Source organism: Lonchura striata, chromosome 2 (assembly GCF_050655825.1).
Source record: "Lonchura striata isolate lonStrDom1 chromosome 2, ASM5065582v1, whole genome shotgun sequence".
Classification (NCBI taxonomy): Eukaryota; Metazoa; Chordata; class Aves; order Passeriformes; family Estrildidae; genus Lonchura; species Lonchura striata.
In genome coordinates, this window is record NC_140704.1 from 154,646,848 (window position 1) to 154,661,259 (window position 14,412).

The following is a 14,412-nucleotide window of genomic DNA, read 5'->3' on the forward strand; positions in this document are numbered from 1 at the left end:
CATTCCTGGCCAAAGTGACAAATGAATATTGCCCTGGTAGAGGCACCAAAGAGCTTGGAGAAGAAGAAGCATGGAAAGCCTTTTTATAAATGGGAACCTGCAAAGAGATGAGCTCAAAAAGTTGATAATACTCTGAAGGTGGTTGGCCTGCAGCTTCAGCAATGCTCATAACTCACAGTCAGGCCACTGACACTGAACAGCTGCAGGTTTGAAGGATAAAGATTTCACCTTTACTCTTAAAAAATCCTGATCTACCTTAAACACAGAGCTGCTGGAAGCAGTTTTGCTCATCCAGCTGACGTGGAGCAGCCTGGTGGAAGTTGTGAGAAGGCTGAAGGCAAGGGGAGGCTCGTGGAATGAGGTGAGGACAGGGTCAGCAGTGGTCAGGTCGTGGTTATCTCCAGGAATCTCAGACTTGGGGCTTTGCTGCTGGAAGTTGTCTCAAAGATAAAGAAGCAAAGCTACTCTGCATGTTGTTGGAAGAATATCTGTGTTACATCCCTGACTTAGGAAAGAAGTTGAGCCAGGATCAGAGCAGGATGTTGATCGTGGTGATCAATGTACTGGATTGATTGATTGATTGATTGATTGATTGATTGACTGATTGACTGATTGATTGATTGAAAGCAGTTCAGAACTGCTCATTGTTGTCACCCCTGCTCCATAGGAGTGAGGATTCACACTTTGGCCAGCCCTAGGAACACTTCAACCCCACCTTTCCTCCTGTCTGGCTGCACCTTAAGGAAAAACTTCTGAATCTTCCTCAGTGAAGGATCAGTGATTTCAAAGTGCTCCTTCTCCTTCCAGGGTTATAACCAGGTGTTGATTCCCTGCTGATCCTTGGCTATGTCACTGTGCCTGGCTTGCCAGTGTTATTTAAATATTTCTCTTGGTGAAACCTAGAAATGGCCTCAGCTGTCCTCTGACCCAGCATCTGATGCAAACAAAAATAACTGCAATTTCTGAGATTTTCTGTGGATTCCCAGCTGTGGGCTCCACATCAGTGAGCCAGTGAAACCAGCAGAGAGATTGATCATTTGTTTTGAGGATGATTTAGGCAATTAGGCAGAGGCTTGGTCCCTTCCTTAGCGTCAGGTGACTCTTTGGATCTCTTAAAGTCACAAACATGTAAAGTCATGTGAATTTATCTCGGAATTTGGCCTTAAAACATTTCCCTGAAAGCCCCACATGGAAAACGGCATTGACCACATGTTTCTACACCAGCAGCTGTTCCACTGACAGCAAAGCCAGGAGAATGTCTCCTTTTTCCACCATCATGACCTCCTCCAGGCAGGGGTGGGGCTGGCGTGTCACTAACGTGGCGCTGAGGTTCCGATGGGGTTTGCAAAGCAGATGCAGCTGGCAGCAGTGGATGCAGTTGGAAAGGCACAGCGAGGAGTTTGGGGTCACTCTGCAGGATCTCAGCTCTGTCCAGCCTGTGTTTCACTCTGGATTTTTGTGTCTGATGGACAGACATCCATGCTCTCACCCTGAGGAAAACAGACTGCATGGGATTGTATTGCCCACTGATTTTTTTTTGGGATATTCCCTGTGCTGTGCCACCTTCAATGGCGTGTCCCAGGACATCCCACCAGAGCAGATGATGTTTCTACTTGCTCCAGTGCTCCTCCACCTCTTGTTTTGAGAGCAGTAGTGGTGTTTCACCAGGACAGAACTGTGACACCTTGTCTGCATTCTCTTAATGCTGCTTCTGACTCCAGAAGGTGCTTTGGGAGACAGCCAATGTCAACCCACTGCTCTTCCCTGTAGCCCAAAAAATTGTCGCTGTGCCTGGAGATTGCCTTGCTGGACCTCAGGCAGTGTTGGGGTTCAAACAGCCCTGCAGCAATCTGGGAAGTTCTCTCCTGCTTCATGGAGACCAAGTTGAGGGTTGGACTTGATGATCTTGGGTTTTTTTTCCAGTCTTAATGATTCTCCAGCCTCCTTTATCTGCTGCCAGCTGCATTCTGCTGTGCTGAGCTCACTGATGCACGGCCAGGGGAGGTGGGACAGTGGGGGACAGGGGACACAAGGGGTGGTGTTGGCCTGCAGAAGTGTGACCTGGCTTTGGGAGAAACCCTTCTGTGTTACTGAGCTTGACCTGACCCGCTTGAGAACAAAACTTGTGTGTTGTTTCTCTTTTGACAGGTGAACATGGTTATTGGCATTCTGGTTTTTAACAAACTTGTATCCAAAGATGGAATAACAGATAAGAAACTGAAGGAACGGGCAGGGTATGCCTTATCAATACATCTAAGTAAAGAGTGAAAATAAAAACCAAAAATACCCAAGGTTGTGATCAATAACCAGGCAAGGGGTGAAAAAAGAGATTGTGGATGCAACAAAAAAAAAAAAAAAAGCAAAACCAGATTTAAACAAAAGGAAAGAAAAAAATGCACTTGATTTAATGCCTTTGCACTATCATTCAGTGCAGCAGGACAGAGAAATCCAAGAAACAGCCCTGTGTTGCTGTGGAGGAAGGATGAAAGTTCATCTCTTTGTTAAAACGGCTTCAGCCAAAGCTGGTACATCTCCCAGAAATGAGGGAGAGCAAAGTGGCTTTTGTCACTCCTGGAGACGGCAGAGAGAGGCTCGGCAGTGCTGAGTGTGGCACGTGGCACGGGCTGGGTGACAGAGGGATGGTGTCTGGAGGCTGGCAGGTGTCTCAGGGACAGCAGAGGTGTGTGATGGAAGGGAATGGGTTCTGGAGGCCGAGCAGAGCAGCAGATGCATGCAGCAGGAGAGGTGAGTTAAGAACCTCTGCTGCCAGAAAAAAATTGTGCTGCCACCTGAGGTTCTTTATCTTCTCCACAGCCTCCATTCCTGAATCCAGAGGATTTTGTTACCTGGTTTCCTTTGGAGTATAAAGCCAAGAGCTGACTCCACATTTCTCCCCACCACTTTGCCCTGGGAGCAGCAGCTCCCAGGCAGGGCTCTCTCTTGGGTTACTCCCAAACTTTTGTCAGTGGCTGTTTTGCCATTGCCAACACCCCCAGCAGGATGAGAGCCCTTCTGCTCTCCATTTCTAGGAAGGAGCCTGCAGTCTGATTTTATCTAGTCTGATTTTATCAGCCTGCAGTCTGATTTTATTTAGCCTCAGATTTTATCCCTGAGCTGTGCTCTACTCTGAGCAAGGGACAGAAATGGCAGGCTGACACTCTGAGTCTCCTCAGATGCCCAGGTCAGATTTGTGTTACTTTCCCCTGCCTTTTTGGCTTCCTGCTGCAGTCAGAGAAGCTCTGTCCTTACCTGCTGCTGGGAAAGGCAGGGATCTGTGCTCCCAATTGTCCACTGCAGGAATTTGATTTACCACTGTGGGTAACAGCTGTGTTCTGGAAGGAAGAAGCTGTTCACAAAGAAATGAGGAGAGCAAAAGCTCTTCTGGTTCCTCTGCATGGAGGCAGAGTTTGAAACCTTTGGAGGCTGGTGGACAAAACACAGGATGCATGGATCTATCCTCTCTGTCAAAGTGGAGGGAGAAGGGGTCTCCACTGAGTCTCAGAGGGCAGGGGTGGATAATATGGATGAGGTTCAATATTCCTGACACTGTTCTATTGAGTAGTGGGGGTGAAAGTGGTTTTTAATTGAGTGGTTTTTGATTGAGTGGTGGAGGCAAAACCCAGGGTAGAGGCAAAAAATTCTTATCCATCACCTCAAATCCTGTGTTTGGTTTTGGGCTCTTCACTCCAGGAAAGACCTTGAAGGGCTGGAGAAGGGAACAGAGCTGGGAGAAGGTCCAGAGAAGGGAACAGAGTTGGGGAATGGTCTGGAATACCAGGAGCAGCTGAGGCAGCTGGGGAGGCTTAGCCTGGAGAAAAGGAGGCTCAGGTGAGACCTCATCACTCTCCACAGCTCCCTGAAATAGGGAGTGGTGTGGTGAGGTGAGGGCTGGAATCTGCTCCGAGGTAACAAGTGACAGGACAAAGGGAAATTGTCTCAAGCTGCACCAGGGGAGGTCCAGGTTGGATATCTGGAAAAATTTCATCCCTGAAAGGAGAACCAGGCTTTGAAACAGGTTGCCCAGGGAAGTGGTGGAGTCACCATCCCTTGGAAGTGCTCCAGAAACAAGTGGACCTGGGATTTTGTGATAGAGTTTAATGGCCATGGAGGGGTTTGGTCTAAGGTTGGGCTCAGTCTTGGAGGTCTTTTCCAACCTTAATGATTTTGAAAAAACCACGGGGACCTGTTTAGGCTCAGGGTTTATCAGCAGTGTTGACATGACCAAACCTTGGGGTCCCTGGGTGCAGCAGAGGGGAATTTCGGTGCCTGAGCAGTGCCATGGCCATAAAACAAGAGATTTGGGTGATCAGAGATCCCAGCTGCTGCTGGGTTGAAAAATACGTGAAGAAGTGACCTTGGTTCATTGCTTCGAGCAGCTGCTAACAAGCAAGTGCTTCATTCTGGATGATGCCTTCTTGACAAAGAGAGAACTCAAAAAAAAACCACCCAGGCTGCAAGGCAGGGTCTGGAGCAGGGTAATTGCACTTGAAAGTCAGCGCTGCAATAAATGGTTTATTGGATTAGCAAAGCAGCAAGTTGCTGCCTCTCAGTCCCTCCCTCTCTAATCCAAACTGCACACGGAGTGACCTTATTTAATGCACAGCAGCTGGTTATTGATCACACTCAGAGTTGGGCTTTAAAAACAAAACCTGCGAGGCAACAAAAAAAAAAAACAAAACAAAAAGAAAACAAATCCAAAAAAGTCATTTTTCTGATGTTCTTTGTTTTTTCTTTCTTTTCTCTTCCCTCCCCCCACCTTCTTTCGTGTCCGTGTGTGTGTGTGCAGCACTTTTAAGCCTTATCTGTGCTCAATGGTTTTGTTCTCCCTTCCCAAGTGCCCCTGCTGAGAGTGTGGGAGCACTTTTGAGAGCCCTGGTGCCCTTTCCCTTTAGTTCTCTGCTTCTGGCCTGGGCTTGGGAACCGTGTTGGAAGGTAGATCTGAAGAAAATCAGAACGAGTAACGGCCTTGGAGATGTTTGGACCTGAGGAGATGGTCTAAAGAAACGTTGTGTTTCCTTTAGCAGAGGCAAGAAGTATGGTTCAGTGTTGCAAAAACAATTTTTAAAAAGGGTGGGGAAAAGAAATCCCCCAAAAATAGGAGGGGGGAGGGGGGAAAGAGATGTTGGATGTTAAGAGGAGCCCAGCACACACTCCACAGATTGGTTGTCACAAATTCATCAGTGCCAACAGTTCTCACGAAATAATACCTGAAACACAAAATTCTGCCCTGTACTTAGCAGTGGAAGTAGCTGTGATTATTGTTGTCACATCTGTCAGAAAATGCAGATTTTCTAGTGGCAGTGATTTTATAGGTGGATCACAAAACCAGGCTGTAGAGAAAGGGGTGTGAATACCTGGAGAGCTGGAGAAAAGCCAAAACCTGTCTGGGAATGGAGAAAACCATCCCAGAAAACAGTCTCTGTTGTTGGCCAACTCCACCTCTATTGTTTGAGCTCCCTTAAAGGGATTACTACCAAAAAATGAATGTTTTAATGTCAGGAGCCTCTAAAATGAATTTCAAATTTATTCAGCCAGCGTTTATTCCACATTTGTGTGCTCACACAGGCAGGGGGGAAGAATGAGACCATCAGGGATATTCACCAGGAGTAATTTTAGCTGAGTTTAATTTCTTTGGGCTTCCTCTGCCACTCCTGAGGAGAGACAGGAGCATTTTCCTCCCTTAGAGGACCTCTCTTTTATCTGTTGATCACAGAAACCACCCAAGAGTTTGCCCCAAAGCCTTGTGTGAAACAATCTCTGTGCAGGTGTCCTGATGGGGTAGAACAGAGGTGGGTTGTCAGAGCACAGAGGGGAGAGAGTGATTAGGAAGGTGATAAATCCACTGAGACAGGAAGGGGTTGGGACTGCCCTTCCTCTGGGAATGGTTCCTGCTGGAAGCAGTGCTCCTGCTCTTGGGGCTGAGCATGGTGGAAAGCACTGCTCAATAAAAGGTAGCAAAGTCCAGGCTCCAGTGAACACACCAGATGAGCCGTTTTGTGGATGTTTAGGAAGCAGAAAAAGCTAAATTAAATGAAGGCATTATTCGCTGTGATTATTTAATTAGCTTCCCTTTCATACGCACAGGCGCCAATCTAAACCTGCTATGGAAATTCAGTGTATTAACAACCTCATGCCCCCGACCAGAAGGAATTATTAGGAGATGAATGTACCCACATCTGTGCCCACTGCTTGCAACTTTCTGCATAAACACACCCAACAGCAGCTACAGTTGTGTGTTTACAGTGGTCTTTTGGCCAGTTCTCTGTGATTCAGTGTCATTCATCTTTTTTCTGGTACAGTTTCCCATCAAATTCCTCAAGTCAATCTACTTTTTTTCTTTTTGCTGCCTATCTCTGCCTCTCTCTGTCTCTCTGCTTATCTGTTCTTTGTGGCTTATAGATTTGGGGATAAGCTGTCATACTTTTATTTTTTAAGGGTCGTGCACCTAATGCCTCTCCAGACCCACTTTATCTTTGGTTCAGCCATTGTCCTCACAGGATTGACACCATCCTTCCTGGAAGATATTTATCTGTGGACACAGGAGCTAATTTCCTCCGTGTCTGAAAGCTTCTGTGGGATGCCTTAGTCATTATTCTGGACAGGAATGATGACTTGTGTCACTGTAATTAATGAAAAGACTAATGAATAGCCACTTGAGACGGGGCCACTGGGCCCACTGCTGCTGCTGTGTTGGTGCTCATCAGGATGTCTTTTTGCAGTGAGACTGAACAGAGAGCCACCAAAGCTAAGAAATGTTCTGTGGAGTCACCTGATCTCTCTCTCAGGCAGGGCAAGGCTCTGAAAACCCTCCTGGTTGGGGCAAACCTCCCTCAGCAGCATCCCCACCACACCCAGGGGTGACAGACCCTGTGCTGGGCAGTGATTTCGTGTCTTCTCTGATGCCAGGCACAGCAGGAAGGTCTGGGGGATGTTTTGCAGACTCCTTCCCGTTTTCCAAGCCAGATCTGACGTGGGTGTGGATCTGTGCAGAGCAGGGAAAGCACACAACCAGTAAATTCTGGGAAGAAATGGGGCCAGTGCCAAGCTAATGTGGCTTCTGGGCTCCTGAAGAGGAGCTGAATGGGGTTCCCACACATCAGCTGCTAAAAATCCCAAGGATGTGCTTTAAGAGATCCCCTCATACCAGCAGCCCTCAGTGGGCTGTTCTTGTGGTGGTTCCATCCAGAAAAAGTGGGGGCAGCAGGTGGGAATAATTCTCAGGGTTCATCCCAAAGATGTTTTTGGCTCCAGAACAGGATGTGAGAGAGGGAATGTCTCAGAAGCAGTCAGCCAGTCGGGTTCCTTTCAGGGCAGGTTAGGGGGCTGAGGAAACACCCAAGCTCAGGATTAACTTCAGGACGTAAAGGAGTCACATCCTTCATCAGGGAGGGAACCAGAAAACCAAAAAGTGGCCTCTGACCAAAAACCAAAGAGTGGCCTCTGTTCTGGTCTCACCAGCTCCCAGTCAGAGAAAATAAGTGACTTATCCCTTGCTTTGCTTCTAGGACAGAAGATAAGCAGGCACAGCCCCCACAGCCCTACTTCTTGCCTTCTACTGCACAACCCTGCCACCTTTTTTGTTTTGAAGCAAAAAGGCCAGGAGGGAAAAGAGCAATTTCTCAAAAAAAAAAAAAAAAAAAAAAAAAAAAACACCACCAAAAATGAAAAGAAGGAGGTGGAGACTGGGAGAGCAGTACTGGTTTCTCTTCCATGGGTGCCAGAGACACCCTGAATCTGGCAAGACTTTCACCAACACAGTTCCACCCTCTCCAGCAGCACCAACAAATCTGAGTTGTCCATTTCCCCCCGTTCCCCGCATCTGGAGTGGTACAGATGAGAGAGTTTTAATTCCTGCCTGTCTTTTCATTTCTCTTCCCAAACTGGGTATGGTTGGTTGGCTCCCTTTTCTCCTTCCTTTCTTTTTGGCTTCTCTTTCCCTTTCCTTTCGACGTTTGTGCTCATGAGCGAAGTGTTTTGTTTTGTTTCAGTCTTTTGGTTTTAATTGCAGTCAGATGGCAGTGCCCCTTTACGGCATGACGCTCAAATGTTCCAAGTGTGGAGTAGTTTCTTCTGCTGAAGTTTCGGCCACAGCCACCAGTAACGCCATGTTAGTTCCTCTAATTTCAACTTCTTTTCTTTCTTTCTTTCTTTCCACTTCTTTTTTTCTTTTCTTTTCTTTTTTTTTTTTTTTTTTCTTTAATTTTCATTTTGATTTTCGCTTTTCAGTTCCTTTTTTTATTTCCCTCTTCCATTTCCCTGCACTCACCAGCCCGTGTTTGTTTTCTCTGCCCATGTCCCTGCCCACCTCCCTGACATCCCCCAGCTCTCCCTGACCTCATTCTGTGGGCCATGAGTAGAGCAGGGCTCCTGCAACACCCCTGGAGCTGATGGGCTGGATCCTGAAAAGCACTTTTTTTTGACATGCCTAGATTTAAGATTTAAGCATGTGACCAGCCCATGGAAGACAAAGGAACTCTGAATTTCTTGCAAGCTGTGTTTAATTTGTTTAATGCTCCATTATTGGAGTTCCGTGCTTAAAGCTGTGATTCCCAGTAATTCTGGTGTCAGACAGGGACTCCAAAATCCAGCTTTGTCAACCACTTGAGCACCTGCTTGAGTGTTTAACTCCAGAGGCTGCAGAGCACTGAGTGTGGTTTAAGTGAGTTGGTGAATCACTTGTGTTTTTTTCCTCCTCTTATGCTGAAGTTAAGTTTAATACCTTGTAGGCCTGCAGGTCTGATTTGATAAGTGTTGACTGCCTCTTTTGGCCCCCTGAAAGCACTTGGAATTAATTCTCAAAATCTTAAAGTGTTTCATAGCTCTGAGTTACAAAAGTCAAATGCTGTTAAATCTCTTCTTAGATGCCTCTGGAGTTAGCTTAAAAAAAAAAAAAAGAAAAGAAAAGAAAAAAAATAATTCCAGAGCTTTGTTCTGCTGGAAAAAATGTTGTTATTTATGTGGTTGGCTTTTTTTTCCCAAAGGTTAAGGTTGGAGGGAGAGTGATGAGGGAAGGTTTGTCTTTCTTCCTTCCCTTTTGCGTAATTTTATTATCTGTATCACATCCAAGTGATACTACACTTTGGTTTTGATGTCTAAATTAGTGCATGCAAAATGTGTGTGGGAAACAGTCTCAGTTCATTTGCAGTTTGAAAATTCCTACCTTTAATTAATCTAAACTAAAAGAGGCAGCCGATTGCCAGATCTCAAAATGTAAAAAGATAAAAGCAAATCAACTCAAGAGCACCTGGAAGGTGTCCCTGCTCATGGCAGGGGGTTGGAATGAGATGTTCTTTAAGGCCTCTTCTAACCCAAACCATTTTATGATTCTGTGGTTTTCTCGGTGAGATGAAGAACTGAACAAAACTTGATTTATTTTTCACTGCTAAGGTCGTTTACTCACCTTTTGCAGCAGTGCCCAGCTAAGATGGTGAGATGGAATCAGTCCAGACACGTGTACCACCAGTCTGGAGTGAGCAGCTCGCTGCTTTTTGGATTCCTGTAACTGCAGAGCAATGTTAAACCAGCAGTAGATTTACTGTTAATAAATTAGACTCTTAAATAGAAGAGGCTTTCTGTTCATAGTAAATTAATTTTAAAAGTTAAACAGTCTCAAGTCCCTCTCCAATAATGTCTGACATTGGTCTGTGATAAATCACAAATTCTGATTCATCTCCAAATCAGGAGAAAAAAGGGATATGAAAGCCAGATCTCCTATTCATCCTGCTTCTCTAATTTAAGTGGATTGACAGAAATTGGAGGGCTCTTGTAAGAGGATTTTTTACTGTTTTGTTTCCCAGCAGACTGGGTACCTCAGATGACAGTGTCCAGTATCAATTTTTTTGTTTGTCCTCAAGTGTCCTGCGCTCTTATCCTTGCAAAGGCAACACTGAGGAATACACAAATGACTTCACTCATTTCCCCTTGTGATCCACTTCATCCTGCAGCTGAACTGTTCCTGGTTTTCCATCTCCAAATTTCTTGTAAATGAGGTTGTCAAAAAGGCAAAACCCTGATTATTCTTCATGCCACTGCCTCCCTTCTGCTGGGCTCCCTCCTCCCAGACCTTGCAGCAGCTTTGCCGTTCAGTTTTGGAGTCTTGGAATGTGGATGAAATGAGGATTCCTGGCTCCTCCCTGACCTGGATTGAGCCATAATTTTTTAGTGCAGAGCACATCAAGGATGTTCCTGCTTGTTCCTGCTGGGGTTGATTGTTCCTCTCCAGCTTCCCTCCCATAGCTTCCAGAGGTTTATTTCTGGGATAGCATGGAGTGAGAAGTAGATCCTTTAGACCGTTTTTCTTGGCTTTTGGAAATCTTTGTGGTGAGATCTGCGGTCGGAGAAGGGGATGTGTGAAGGAAAGAAAACAGAGGGAAGTGATGGGAGAGAAAAGTGACAGAAGTGGAAAAATAAGTACTGGAAATTGTGTGATTTCTTGACCTGGGGAATGATAAATGGAAATCATTGGATGTCTGTGACCTGCTAGGGTTTAGCTGGGCTTGACAAGTGTGGGTTAAATAAATCCTTCCCTTTAGGCTGTGCTGAAAAAGATCTTGGGCAGGTTTTGCCATTGGAAGAATTCTGTTCCCACATTTCCTCCCATTTATTGCAGCCCGTGGGGCACCCTCAGCCTGTGAAATGGTGCCTTGGAATTAATTTGTCTTTGCTACCTGTGAAAATTATTTTAGCTGAGATGGAAAATGTGTCTCAGGGGCTTGGCTTTTCTTGGTACTTGCTGTGAACGAGGGAATCCACTACATAGACCAGGGAGTGCTGAGGGATGGGTGGATGGATGGAGGATGGATGGATGGATGGATGGATGGATGGATGGATGGATGGATGGAAGTTGATGTCCCATCCCTGAAAGTGTTCAAGGCCAGGATGCACAGAGCTCTGAGCAACCTGGGATAGTGGAAGGTGTCCATGCCCATGACAGGGGGTTGAAACTAAATGATCTTTAAGGTCCCTTCCAACCCAAACCATTCCATGATTTTATGAATCCTTGCCAAGCAGCTCATTGGAAATCTGGACTCTCAGGCTCTGACCAGTGGGAAGAGACTGGCCCAGGACTAAAACCCCGGCACAGTGTATTTTTCCAGGCACCTCACCCAGGAGCCAGTGATGGGAGTTTTTCATGACCCATATCATCATCATTCCTCTTAAATCCTTAGGAATTCACGTGTCAAATCTCCCATATAAGGGTTTTGCCCTTTTTCTTGGTTCAATATCCTTTTAGGGAGTCTTGGATGTCAAATTTTCTGCCTGAATTGTAATTCCAGGATTAATGTGAGTCAGTGCTGCCATGCATGGCTGGTCTAGAAAAGAGACTGTTCCTCAGGAGAGTGTTGTCCTCATGGTTCAAGGACTTTGAAATCCTACCCTTACCTGGGGATAATCCCTGGATCCTGCAAGTCCTTCTTGGACTCCCAGAGATCACCTTCCTTAATTAAAGGTGAATAATGAGGCAGTCTGGTCACAGCTGCCTCATCACCTGCCTGTCTCATGTGTCATAAAATCATCACAGAGTGGTTTGGGTTGGGAGGGACCCTAAAGTTCATCTCATTCCAGATCCCCCACTATGAACCCTTTCCACCAGACCAGGCTGCTCAGGGCAGTTTAGAGGCATTCGATTTCCTGTTGCCCTAATTTTATTATTTATATTGCAGCTACTGGAGTGGAATAATTTTTTAGGGGAGGATAGAAATGACAGCAGGTGTTTCTTTTTTGCCTGTGCACGGGAAGAGCAAGCAGAGCTTCCCCTCTTTTTTGGTTACAGGTTTCCTATCTTGGTTATGTGGGCAGAGTTACAGGGATTTGCTCTGAAAGTCCCTGAAATTGGGACAACATTCTTGCTTTTGGGAGGAGCAGTTATTAAGTGTTTAAAAAGTGTTTAAAGCCAGGTTGGATGGAGCTGTGAGCAGCCTGGTCTAGTGAAAAGTGTCCCTGCTTATGGCAGTGGAGTGGAATTAGATGATTTTTAAGGTTCCTTCCAGCCCAAACCATTCCATGATTCTGTAATTCTGTGAATACAGGTCAGAGGATCAGAGAAGCATGAGAGAATAAATAAAGCACATCCCTGTACTGTGATTTTCCAGCAGCAGAACTGCTGGTGTGTAAGGAGCCATCCATTATTTGTTGAGTCCAGTGACCAATTCCCGTTTCAGAGCTCCTCTCCAGGAGCTGCTTTTGAATTATAAAGTGATTTTTTTTCCCGTCTGCTGCTTCTTTAAGTTGCTGCTGCTCTGTCACAGTTGAGTAATGAAAATAATTGATCACTTTACCCTTTCTAATGGCCCTTTACATCTTTATTGGCATGTCCTGTGTGTCCCCCTGCACCTGCCTTTTCTCAGGGTGCAGGACTCTTCATCTTTCTTCATGTAGATCTTTATCTCCAAACCCATTCTTTTTGCTCTTTCCATTGCTTTCCACTAAGTGCAATCCATTTGCTCTGCTTCTTTTGCAAAGACAAAACTCTCCATGCCTCCAGCTACAAAAAAGGACAAAAACACAAATAGATTTTGTAATTTTGGCCAAATCCTTGCTGCCAGGGCAGGGTCTGGTGTGTGCTTTCATAAGGCTGAGTGTTTCCCATGGTAGATCCCACGTTTTAGAGCAAATTAGGAGTGGCTGAGGGAGCTGGGAAGGTTTATCCTGGAGGAAAGGAGGATTGGGAGCATCTCATCACTCCTTGGAGGGAGGTTGGAGCCAGTCTGGGGTTGGTATCTCCTCCTATCAAAGTGACAAAATGGAAGGAAATGGCCTCAGGTTGCACCAGGGGAGGTTCAGGTTGGATATTGGGGAAAAAATCTCTTCACTGAAAGGATGATCAAGTATTGTCACAGATTGTCCCCATCCCAGGAGGATTTAAAAACTGTGTAAATGTGGCACTTGGGGACATGGTTTAGTGCCGGGTTTTGCAGTGCTGGGAAAAGATTTGGACTTGATCTGAGAGGTCTTTTCCAACCTCAGATGGGATGCTGCTGTCACTTGTCCTGAGGGCTGTCATAAATGGGATAAATAAGAGGATCTGCCAGCTAATTCCTTTGTCCCAAGCAATAAAAGTAATGGATTTATTGATCGTGGCTAATCCATGAGAAGCCATTAGATGGTCACGATGGCTTTGTATAACAATTGCTCATTTCATATCACATCTCGTGATAAGCACCCTAATGTGATATTTCTTAGGTCCTATAAGTCATTCTGGGATCTTTAAAAGACTCATTGTGCCTCCTAAAAAAGGGACGTGTGGGAAGGTGGTTGAAAAATGACTCCTGCTATGAATTCAGCTCATAGCAAGTAGAATTAAGGGCAGTCTCACAGAAAACCCACTTGTCTTCCTGTGAGTTTTCACCTGAAATTTCAGTCTGTACCAGATTTCTTTAATTGTTTAATATTTCAAAAATCTAAGCAGAGCCCTGCAAGTGAAATTAGAGTGAGATCCATTTCCTGTGACCTGTTGCCACCTGCTGCCTAAGAATAAAGATGATGCATTTAAGTAGCAAGCAGAATTTCCATCGATTTTGTAAGGGATGAATGCTGCTGAGAAGGCATCTGGAAAAGACCAGAACTCTGAATTGATGTAAATCAGTACAACTTGGGAAAATCCTGATTTGATCCAGCTGAATATGTGGTCATCAGCTGAGCTGGAAGGGCAGATGATGTTTTCATCATCTGGTTGGAAGGGCAGAGCAAATTGACTCAAACAATTAATTCTTAAAGCAGGTTTTGAAGCTAGTGGGTTCAAATCTGACCATTTGCTGAAGAGAAACATAATTTACATATAATTTACCTTCTCAGCAGCATCCCTTGCAACCCCAGATCCACATCTAAGTCTTGGATCCAGATCCAGATCATTGTCATTGTGAGCCTGCAGTTCTTTCCAGGAATGGAAAACCCACCCAGATTTAGTTATTTGGTTCAGACCTGGGTCAGATCCATTGCCAGGTTTCCTGTTCCGCATTGGTGGCAGTAACATTCACAGAATGGATGTACCAGGAATGTTCTGGAACACCAGATAATTCCAGGAAGCAGAGTTGTCTCTTACAGACCATTTCCAGCAGCTTTTAGTGAACTTTATGGTTTCCCCTTGCTGCTGGAATTATTTCATCTACTCAGCCATGTTGTGTTGGCAGATACGTGCATGGAAGACACATCTAGAAAGATTCCTTATCAGCTAAATCTTATCTTTCCATTCAGCATTTCTGCCTCTCTGATGTTTTCTTTCATGCATCTGCTGCTTAGCCAGATTTATGAAGGCACTACCACAAATGACAGCAAAGAGAGATTTCAGTGTAATGAGGCAGATTTCAGAGAATTGGAATAAGTTATTTCTCTTCAGGAGTTGTTTGGTTGCGGGCTGGTTTTTTGTGTATTTTTTAATAACACTTTGAAATCTTAGTTCATTTTCGGCATTAA

The 14,412-nt window shown here is 45.3% G+C and overlaps 1 protein-coding gene across 16 annotated transcripts in view; it reads left to right on the plus strand.

Moving 5' to 3' along the window:
• The window catches only part of ADGRB1 (adhesion G protein-coupled receptor B1), a 283,024-nt gene that overhangs the window by 240,155 nt on the left and 28,457 nt on the right, over positions 1–14,412 (plus strand). For 13 of the 16 annotated variants that reach the window (XM_085572623.1, XM_085572625.1, XM_077781806.2 and 10 more), the window contains 2 exons: positions 2,149–2,234; positions 8,009–8,107. In XM_085572623.1, coding sequence (XP_085428749.1) covers positions 2,149–2,234; positions 8,009–8,107 — 185 coding nt within the window. The remainder of the gene's footprint in view (positions 1–2,148; positions 2,235–8,008; positions 8,108–14,412) is intronic. The other 3 variants (XM_085572629.1, XM_085572636.1, XM_085572637.1) reach the window with 1 other exon arrangement.